The sequence below is a fragment of the Emydura macquarii genome, unplaced genomic scaffold, assembly GCF_026122565.2.
Source record: "Emydura macquarii macquarii isolate MOO-44397 ecotype Brisbane River unplaced genomic scaffold, CSIRO-AGI_Emac_v2 contig_1110, whole genome shotgun sequence".
Classification (NCBI taxonomy): Eukaryota; Metazoa; Chordata; order Testudines; family Chelidae; genus Emydura; species Emydura macquarii.
The window spans coordinates 1,084,099-1,095,336 of record NW_027131247.1 but is presented as its reverse complement, the minus strand read 5'-3'; the positions used below and the strand labels follow the sequence as shown (position 1 = coordinate 1,095,336).

Sequence of the window (11,238 nt, the reverse complement as noted above, 5' to 3'; positions counted from 1 at the left end):
ATGCATTCCTATTGGCAAACCTTGGAATGTTACATCCTTGCACTCCTCACTATCTACCCCCCATCTCTGCTATTGCTAGCAACCCAGCAGCCTAATCCCTCAGTGCCATCCTTCCCCACCCAATCCCCTGTATTCCGCTATGTGAGGGCAATGAAACCCAGTCTGCTGTTGCAATCTTTCCTTCACGTGTTCTTTACTTCGAATGCTTTGGCAGGAATAGACAGAAACAGGTTATCACAGCTGCTCACCAGTCTACAAGACACCAATGGACTTAAACCTTCCTGTATTTAAAAGGAGGCTGTCCAAGAAATGCAATCAAACCAGGAGCACGTGACAATAAAAGTCAGATCACTTACTTAATAGCGTCACTTACTTGCTGCTGGGGCAGTAGGAGTCAGCTTGAAGGGAAGTAATCTCGGCTTAGGGAGGACTTCCAAAGGGCTGCATTCTGCATGTGTGCTGGTGATAGAACATCAACTATTGTAGAGGATTAGGATTCCCCGTCAGAGAACTATGAATGACAATTGGAGCGGACATCACTCGCGGAATATGTGAAAGCCACGTGATGCCTTTGGAATGATTACTATTAGATACACTCTACAGATGTTCTCTGTTGGGGCTTCAGTCATTCATTCACTTGCTGCTTTTGTGTATGCTTACTTAGCACATTATAGTCTTTCTAACAGTACCTGACATGGCATATCTCACATGAATTATTATGATTTTGACATATTGATGTTAATATAATAAATGCCCCCCCCCTCAATCTAGCCAGCGTGACAGTTTGCATGAGGGACTTTAGGTTAGTTGTGCAGGATGCAGCCTCGCATTCCCAAGGTCTGTGTCAGACAGAGTGGAACGGTTACCTCCTGGGGGTGTTGTGTTCTCAGTACAGACGGAGGCTTTAGTGCAGATCCTTCTCCTCTAGGAAAAGGATGGAATCCAGCACACAGGTGCTAGAGAAAGGTACTGAGGAAGATCATCCTAACTTGGTAAATGGACAAGATTAACAAGAGTATCTACACTGACAGTATGCAGGATAACCATCCCACAGGAGGCCAATCCTCATGCATCACATTATAAACTTTATATTATACATTATATACCATAGGTCAGGAAGGAATTTTCCCCCACTTGGTACAAAACAGCACAGTTCAGTTTTCTATGGAGAAAATATATCCCTCGGTAAAGGGCAGCCTGAGACAAGACCTCAAACTAATTTTTAAAATGGAACTTAAGCAATACGTAGCATTGTGCAGCCGCCTCTACAAAGGGGTGAATTTTACCAGGTGGAAGATAAACACCTAAAGGATCCAGCACTGAGGAATGAGGCAGACAGGCTATCAAGCAAGAGAGTCCATTTGTCTCTTCTCGGCCTTTTGGCTAAGATCAAGTGTTGTATGTCACTGTGAAATGGGCTATTGGTCTGTGCCCATAGGGAAATTCTTGGGCTGCAACCCCCATGAATGCACCAGAGGAATAGTTGGTGTAAAGCAGCTCCACTGACCCTGAAAAACTGAGTTCTTCCCACCCTGTGAAACATTTTCCCTGCTCTGACACTTGATTGTTCAATTTAGTCGTCTCCTCTTCACCAGCAGCCCCAAGAAAATAAATTCACACAAACTCAGTAGCATTTCTATCTGCAAAGTGCTTTATTTAAAAAACAAAAGCATCTAAACTTGTGTGCTTTAAAAATGCATTGAATTGTTATATAAGCTCTTCTCGTTAATAAATGAGGCATTGTCAAAGTCATGGTCAAAATACATAAAAAGCATTTGTCACTTTACAATACTTTCAGTAACACAAATGCTAGACAGATCTGTGTAAAAAGGTACCATTTAAAAATAAACTACAAAGATACACTACAAAAACTCAAGAGGAACGAAGTCACCACCAATTTTAGTTAGCATTAACGACATACAAAGAGATATTGCTAGGTTAGCTCCAGTATCAGAGAGATTTACACAGATGTCCTACCTATGCCATTGATAAAGCAGTTATTGCAAGTAGCAACTCAGGCCCAAACTGCAGCTTAGATAAGGAGAGGCAAATCCAGTAGTGGTTTTAGATTCGGATCTGGGTTCAAGTTTATGGGAACCTCTAAAGTTCAGAGAGGGTTGGGAAAACCGTTCCAGTATTGCCCCCGTTTCTGCATATCTGTCACGGGCATAATCCTGATTGCTACTCATTCTCTTAGGAACAAGGATGCACTATTGCCTCATTCGTTTCCTTTTTCCAAGGAGATCTTGTTTAAAGCAAATGAAAGGAAATGGGAGGCCAAGAGGGAAAGTGAACTTGGAAGACCAGCATAGAAACAATTCTGCAGATACTCTGGAGTACTCTCCTAGCATAATTTTCTTTCCCACAGAAAAGCTTTATTAGACACAGAAAAGGGGAAAACACTGGGAATTGCAACAACTCATTCTATGACCAGAATTTATTTCCCACGCTTCCATATAAACCAGGTGTCTGCAGTCATATTTCCTGTATTTATATACTAAGGGCTGGACAGAAAACAGGATCTTTGAGGCCCGTCAGCACCTGCTGCTTCCCTTGGCTGGAAGTCCTTACACTTGGCAATCACCTCTGTAGCAACAATGTCCAAGACCTGGAAAGTACCCAATGTCCTGAACTCCCACACACTTCACTGGAAGCGGAGGATGCTCTGCCTATGAAAAGGCTGGGCTCCCGCGGGAGAATTACTGACATCGGGTGAGGAAGGACTGTAGAGAGATGAACTGCTGAACTACAAGGATACTCTTTGAGCACCATCCTTAGGAAAGCAAGGCAAGGACAGGAGGCACAGTATCAACGCTGTTCTCAAACCATCTGCAAGGGCGGGTCACAGAGGAATTGTTCAGACATACTGACCTGATGCCGCTCCCCCAGGGCTCCAGTTCACACTTGCTCTGTACCTTATGCAGTTGCTGACACCAGCGCCAAAGGAAGGGGAAATGTTGCCATGTGTAAAAGGTGTGGGTGGGCCTCTGGTAGCCCAGTGTAGAACTGTGAGTGTGGCCCCCCACCCCTACTTTTCCCAGATAGCGGCAGCAATACCTTCAGTTTAACCGCCCCCAGCAAGGGGAAGCCAACCCCCACTCACAAAATACCACGTCCCCTTTTTAAATGGAGTTTCAGGCTGGGGTCATTGCAACCACCACTTCACTAAGACCCTGCGTCAGGGCTTCTGCAAGCGCAACCCGGCCCCAAGCCAGCATCAGTTCTCCTGGTAACTGACAAAGAAACTGCCCCGCACTGCGGCCTGCTGGGCTTCCAGTCGCCTCTCTCCTCACCTTACACAGCTCAGCCCCTGCAGGGCTCTATCAAAATCCCCCCAAGCCAACAGCTCACCAGGCTGCAGCAGTTAAGGCACCTCAGTTTCGCAGCCCGTGGTAGGCCAGGGAGCGATGTGGCCAGCACCACATCGGACTGCCCTCACCTGATGGGTCAGGTCCCCATTTTACAGCGAGGTGAACTGGAGGGGACCTTTCAGGGGGAGACCAAGTGAGACTCAAACCCACAATCTTGAGGGCAGCAGAGTGCCTCAACCCCACAGCATTGCGCTGGAGGGTTGTACCTGACCCTCCCGGGTTGGTATTCGTCTCCTCCACCAACTACTCTGTTCTCACACCCTGTCAGAACAGAGCTAGCGAGAGAAATTTGCATTAGCGCAAGCCCCTAATGTTGAGAGGCCACAGTATGTTAGCAAAAGGCCTTACGAAGATCTCTCTCTTCACCCTGCATACAAGGGTAAAGTTAGCCTAGACTCATTCATTAACAAAAAACGTACACCCTGACTCACAAATCACAGAGACACCAGTGAATTCACAAATAACTGGTTCTGTGCTACACGATCCCGAAACAGGTGTGGCGGGACCTCCCAAAACCACGCTGATCAGAACCTCGCATTGCAGCTCTTCATACCGTCATTGTGCTGGCCAAGTTTCTTTATATGTGGCATGTTACGGCTATCAGAGAGATGTGCATCATTTTTATTTTTTTAATTCCACAATAGAACTAGTGTGAAAGAGAAGCAGGGGTTACACAACCAGATACAAGTGTGAAAGAAGCAAACACATGGTTAGGCAACTCTCCCATAGAAAACCCAATGGACACTCAACTGCAACTCTTTTTTTATGACAGCAGAGGCCACCCAATTTAAGGAGAATATTTATTTCCAAGGTCATTTAAACTGACTTAAAAAGTCTCCCATCCCTTTTTAATCATTACTATAGAAATGTGCTTTTATTTTGTAAGTCATTTTGGTTACCAGTTACGGTTTTGTGGGCTTCAAGCATGTGCTTAAATGATGTGCTGAACCATGACCCATGTGACAGCCCCAGAGACTGGTTAAACAGACACGGCATAAACAGTAGTAGTAGAAGCTCCCCCTCGCTGCTGTGCTGATGCGTCTCAAAACCCTGACACCTTCCAAGCAAGGGAGTCGGGTTCTGGCTCCATGGCCTGTTCAGTGCTTAGCCTCTCTGCTGAGTCTCCCAGCAAGAGTGTGTAATTAGCACCGACTGTGGCTTTAGGTTTAGTACCATCAGCACCAGTTCCCTAGGACGATCACAACTCCTCCATCTCCCATACAGCCACTCAGCAGCCCGCAGCAAACAGCAGCTTTCAGCCTCTTCCCTCCTGAATTGGATCCGAGCTCACCAGAGCTGTTCCAAAGAACGGGGCAGGGGAGGAGTTGCAAAAATTTAGTCAAAAAATCAGAGTTGGTGAAAATTTTCACCAAAATTGGGGGGAAAAAAAAAATTTAATCAGCTTTAAAAGAGACGGCACCCAGAGTTGAAAGGCTCCTTATCCCAATGCCCTGGGACATCCACTTCCCTTCTCTCTTTCTCACTGGTTCTGTTCTACGCTTTACATAGATTGAGCGCCTACTGCTACAAAAGCTCTAAAAAATATTTAAAATTATTTGCCCACAGATTGAAGCCTACTCTATATTAAGAGACAAAGTGTGAAACCACCAACAGGCAGGGTGCCACAGGAAAGACAACCCCACACGACAGATGTGCTTCTGTCATCCATCCAGAAATTCGGCTCAGCTCCTGCTTCTTATGTAACACTACTAGGGTGTTACACGTGCAAAAAGAGACAGGCAGTCACCAAGTCCTATAGATCACACCACAGCCAGGAACCCCAGGAGAAAAGCAAATGAAGACAGACATCACTGTATCCAAGTCCCATTTAAAACAAAAACAAAAACCCATTCTCCTTAGCCATATCAGAAGTAGTTATCCTCTTCCATTGATCTGACAGGGGACTTACCCTGACGAAATAGTCGTATATCTGTGGACAACTGAACGCCTTAGGGCTCAACATTAGTCTGGAAAATGCTAGCAATATACTGCACATCTTAAAGGCCCAACAGAGCTCATACCCAGCCCTGGTCCTGAGCCAATCAAGGAGAACAGAGAGACTTAGCGGGCATCTAAGCAGGCCGTAAGTTAGCCAACCCCTCTGCCAGTTTCTCGCTTCACTGAAGTCCGGCATTAGCTTCATCTTTGAGGCCATCATCTAAGAGCAAGGCTTCCCATTACAGGCTCTGCCAATGCAGATATGAACAACTGAACAAGATCAAGTGTGGGTTGGATTCAGAGAGAGTAAATATCACAGGTCATCCCAGCTAGGCTTTGTAGCATGGGCCTGCTAAATCTGTAGACAGCAGTTCTACCTGTTGAGCTAAATGGCACTCCACCTGAAATCATTACAACTTGACTGTGTGTTACATCCATCATACACAAAAACCCTCACAAACACACACACACAATGGAGACCGTAAATGCCACTTAGAGACAGCCAGCTGGATTTAAGACATCAGGAACTGAAGTGCTACTTCCACATCGTCCCTGCCCAACTAGCTGGAGCGTGAAGTTAATGGTGATATCGGCGTTGTTTGCAGAGATTAAAAACCCAGTAACAGCTAGCCACACTCCGATCAAGAGCACCAACCCAATTCACATTCTACAACGGGGGAATCACTCGGTATTGCTCTTGGCAAAGATAGTAGTCTGGTGGGAGTATTCCCCCTGCTGGAGGAAGGGCTTATGGATCAAGAGTTTCCAGCATAGGTGTGGACAAATCCAACAGGTTCCAAGGCAAACTTTCCAGAAGCTCCTAAGTCTCTTAGGCACTTTTGAAAAAAAAAAAAAAAAATGTTATCCCCATCTCAAAATATCCCTCTGCAAAACCCATCAAAATCTAGTCTGACCTCCTGCATATCACAGGCCACCAACACCACCCACATCCCAAACCTAACCACCGAAAGTTACGGCTGCAAGGCTCCACTGAATTCAGAGTTACTCCTGATTTACACCAGAGAGGGGAGAATCAGACCTATCGCATGTTGAGAGAACTCAGCACCTTGCAGGATCAGGCCCACGAGCCTCACTCTAGAAACCAGTCACTTCACACTGCCCTGGCCCCGACCCCAGAAGCCATCCTCACCTAAATCCACACCATGACCAACAGACTCCAAGTTCTCCAGGCCAGAGCTGCCCCAGCCACCAACAGGCGACGGCTATAATTGTAATGACTTCCGGAACATCTGCCCCTACTTCATCAGTCCTCCCAAGAGATCTCACGCCAGCCTCTATGTTGGAGGACACAGCTGTCAAGGCTCTCAACCAAGTCAAGTGCATCTCTTCCTTTCCAGCCACGGTCTGTGTCCCACCAGCCCTCTGAGGCCTCCACTTCCTGCTCAGACTATTCTTCCGTCCCCGCCTCACTTGGGGAAAAAACTACACTGCAGCTCGAGGTGCGGTTTCCAGGTCAGGCAGATGTACACAAGCCAGCTCCGATCCAGCTAGCGTGCAAAATAAAACAGTGCAGCTATGGGGGCATGGGCTCGCCACCCAAGTACTTGCCTCGGCTCTGAGATGGGACTGTACTCACGCGGCTCGTGTGTCCCTGCTGTAGCTATGCTACGATTTTTGGCGGCCTAGCCCAATCAAATCTAGTGTGCGTACATCTACCCGAGCTGGGAATTACACCTCCAGCTGCAGTGCAGACAGATCCTTGGGAACCCGCAGATGAAAGCGAGCCGCCAAGCACTGGTCAGAGACATGCCTGCTCCTTCTCACGTGCCAGCCCTCTGTGGAATAGCCCTCAACGTGCTGCTCCGGCCATGTGCCTCAGGCCCAGGGATAAGTGAGAGGAGCCCAGAGACCATCTGCAGGTGCACCGCAAGCCTGCGCTGGCAGTGGAAGGAGAACAAGGCCGGAAAGGCTGAGCGGGGGGCACGGGGGAACAACGAGACTGACCTCCCACCGGTACCATGCAGGGGAAAAAATGAATGTATATCTTTTGTGGCTGCACTTTGAGAACCCGCTGAAGAGGAAAAATTAAGAACCAAGAGGACTGTCCTGGATGGAAAAAAAGCTACAAAGAACATTTATCTGGACATCAAAACACACTTCGTAAAACATCACATTCTGGCACGAGCTGAGGTTGGCAGCAGTTATTGCGGCAAAGTGGCTATCAGTGCTTGGACTGGTCTGGAGCATTTACACTGACCAGTATTTTCTAAGTGTGCTGGTATGGAAGAAGCTGGTTTACTGGCTTCAGTGGACCCGAGTTTTGTTTTTTCCTTTTGTGTACAGACATGAAAACATATGCATAGTAACGTCAGCACTCAAGCATGGATAAGCATCTCAGAATGGGGCGAGGCGAGAGGCAAAGGAGTATGAGCCACTCCTCCCAAAGCGACTGCTTCTTCAGTACAGACGCTGCAGGTCAAAGCACACAGGCATGGCACACCAGCCTTGGTAGACAAATCCAAAGATCCTTCTTTCACAGCATGCCAGCAAGTCAACTCTCCTCTTTGTGAATGCTGGGAAAGGCAGTTCTTGAAATGGCTTCTAAAGAGGGTTTTGGTTTGTCGGTTTTTTGTTTTTAGACACCTGCTGAATCCTTGCATTCTGCAAATCACTTACTTTGGGGGAAGGGGAGGGGGGCAATTATTGTAAGATTTTCCTTCTGCAGAAGGAATCCATTGATTCATACACATCCATGTCTGCTCAGCAGGTACAGGAGACACTCAAGCCATTCAATCTCAGAAAGGTTTTGCATTCAGGGTTTAGTTCCCACAATGGAGTGCATCTTCTTTCGTTCTGCTCTTCATGTAAACATATGTTCTTAGCGAGACCTGCTGCAGACACAAGCCTGCCGCACAGCACTGAGAAGAACTTTAGATTGTTGCTGGGCTCTCAGAAATTTCTTCTAGTCTTTGTTCTATCATGAACCGGAGGACTGTATATCTAAAATCAGAAAGAGCTTTGTTAGATCTGAACCCCAAAAAGCTAGGTACCTTGACAAATTGTCAATGACACTATAAGTCCTCACCCAATGGGAGAAACCCACTCATATGGGCTTCACAATAGGCCCTGAAGATGTTTGAATTTAGAATCTGACATGGCAAGGGAGCAGAGAAGTCAATGAGTGAAGGGCCTTTGATCTCCAACACCCTACCCCCCAGCTATACAAATTTATGGGCCAACAGCCCAAGATAGTCTCAACTGTCTGGTGAGCACGGGAAGAGGCATGGGCCTCTGAGGTAGCCAGAGCCACAAGCCAAGCCAATACGAAGCTGTGTGTCAGCCCAAGCTCACGTGAAGAGTTGGGGAACCTCAGACAAGCCTGGTTTGAGCTTCACAACCAACCTTGTCCCCGAGCGCAATATCTAACCGGGCAGACCTCTCCCAAAGTCCCATCTATGTAACCGTTGGAAACAAGGAAGGTTGAGCTTGCCAAGGATTTTTAACACATGAATTAGCCTGCACATTTGGCCACATTATGAAAATAGAAGACAGAACGCTTCCCCCCAACACCCGCCATGCATTATTTAAGGGGACACGTTTGAACCATGCCTCTCGTTGCAATTAATGCCAGGAACGGAGCATCTTCATCTATGGCAACGCCTCTGCAAGGAACAGCAGTGAACAATTCCCACTGCAAGTCATCCTGGGCCAGCGTTCTGAGTCCGGGAGCAATGCCTTCACTCCTGGCAAATACATGCTGCTGGGGGCATGGCGCAGGTTGGGACTCGCAACAGAACCAGCAGCGCTGCTGGGGCGTCAAAGGGCACCAAGAACGACCTAAAATCCACCCTTCTAGACACACCACAGCTGCAGCTAAAACGACAGCGAAGTCTGAAATGAACTGCAGCGGCACGTTCCTATCCACTGAGGATACAGACAGACTGGCAGACAATCACGTTGTAAGCTCTTTGAAGCATCCAGCACACTCATGGGTGCTGTGAAATACCATCACATTATAAGCACAGAGGAAATGCTACACTGGAACTGACCATCTACTCTGGTATCCTCTCTCTGCATTCCACCCCAGCAGTAGCTGCCTCTGAAGTACAATGCAGCAATTCCTATTTACAGCGGAGGAAATCATGGAATAAAAGGGGCAGAATAATGTCAAAACCATTTATCATTATTAAAACGGGTCCCACTGCTGGGCAGCCCCTGCTGCTACCAGTCAAGAATGAGCTATACGCAATATCTGTGTCATTTGCTTCCCCACACAATTACACACAGAGGGGGGACTATAAGGGGGACCACGCTTTTCGCAAGCAGGTGCCTGACTTTTGGCAACTATGCCCAGACAGGCACCTGAATGGGTGGCTTGCCTCGTCCCTTCCCAAGTACTCAACAAACAGTAACTCCCTTTCGTTTAAGAGGGAGCGGAGAGGAGTTCAGAACCTCTGCCAATCAGGCCACTGACTTAGGTGCACAAGTGTGGATTTAGGTAGCAGGATCCGGAGGGCTAAAACCCAGCTCTGCAGGGCTCTTCCACTCCACCACCCATCAGCCGGGGCAGAGCAGTGACCGATGCACTAAAAATCCTCCGAGACCAAGCGCCACAAGAAACCTACCCACAGAAGACCTGACTGACCGCACCCGTCATGACCACCGATTGGTCCAGGCACACTATTTAAGCATGGAGGGAGTTCCAGGAAGCTGCCTGTCCAACTTGGCAGTACGTGGCCTGTTGCTACAACCGACTGTGATCTTGTTCGCTATTTCGGACCCCGGCTCCGTTCCTTGGCTCAGCTCCTGACCCCTGACTCTGATACTGATCCTGACCTTCCGTTTGACCTCTGGCTTTATCCCAAGCTCTGACTTCTGCTGCAGCCAACAGACCCAACAACCTACGTCGCGGTCGTGATATTAGCAGCCTAGCTTTAAGCACGTATTTGGGACCATTCTTCCTTGAGAAGGGAGCACTTACTTGCGCATGAGCTTCTTCACTTCACGATCTTCTTCTTCTTGGAGCTTCTGGATGAAGCTTTTGAGAACGGGCATTTCAAATTTGATGTACTGAGCAACCTGTGTTGAAAACCAAGAGAAGAAAATGGACAAACAAATTCCTGTCATCTGCAGGTCTGAAAGTGCTTAAAGGATATTGACACCTCATACCACCCCACAAGGCAGTGTTCCCCCCAGTCCCAGATGGATAAACAGACATGGATGGTGAAATCCCACCTGCAGAGAAGGGCAGCACAACGCTATCACTCAAGTGACCAAAAAGCAGGATTTAAATAGCCACTGTGCTGGCCCTATGCATGGGGTGACTTCCACACAGGAGTGACTGGCCTTACAATAGATCACATTTCCAGTGACTTCAGTGGCAGGAAGGTTAGGCCATCCCTGAGTGTCTTCAAAAGCCTCACTCAAAGTGAATAAGTCACATGGCTGGCAAAAGCAGGAGTAACATGTGCCTTCTATTATCCACCAGATGGCAGAAAACAGCTATTTGCTATGAGCATTAATTTCTCTCCTTAGAAACAATGGATCACGTCAAGGGACATGTTAGAAATGAGAGGTTGTAATGGTTGTTGAGCAAATGTGGAAGATCTAAAATCTGATCACATGAGCTGGCCATCAATCCTATAAACTAGGGTAAGCGGCAGAAGTCAGTGGCATAGCCTGGTGGATCCTGGTGATTTAACAATCCAAAGAGTGCCTGCTTTTACCCTCCCACCATCGAAACAGACAACAAGCTTGAACAGCAGGTACCCTCAAAGAAACCCTAGAGATTTCCATGAAGAAAGATCCTCTGTTGAATTTTTAAAGCCGCCCCGTAATGTTTAACAACCATCTAGAGGCTATTAGCGTAGTTTAGTTTTTAAATTCTTTAGGTCATCCCCACAGACTTCTTAGCAATGCTTTACATTGTTGTTGAGCCAAGTAGGAAGTGATCTTTTCTCCCAGTAAT

General features: G+C 47.4%; 1 protein-coding gene across 1 annotated transcript in view; it reads right to left on the bottom strand.

The window, feature by feature from the left end:
- Window positions 1-1,633: 1,633 nt before the first annotated feature.
- The window catches only part of RASSF2 (Ras association domain family member 2), a 31,357-nt gene continuing 21,752 nt past the window's right edge, over window positions 1,634-11,238 (bottom strand). The window contains exons 11-12 of the mRNA XM_067545842.1: window positions 10,252-10,349; window positions 1,634-8,270 (exon numbers count right to left, since the gene is read on the bottom strand). Coding sequence (XP_067401943.1) covers window positions 8,201-8,270; window positions 10,252-10,349 — 168 coding nt within the window. The 3' untranslated portion in view covers window positions 1,634-8,200. The remainder of the gene's footprint in view (window positions 8,271-10,251; window positions 10,350-11,238) is intronic.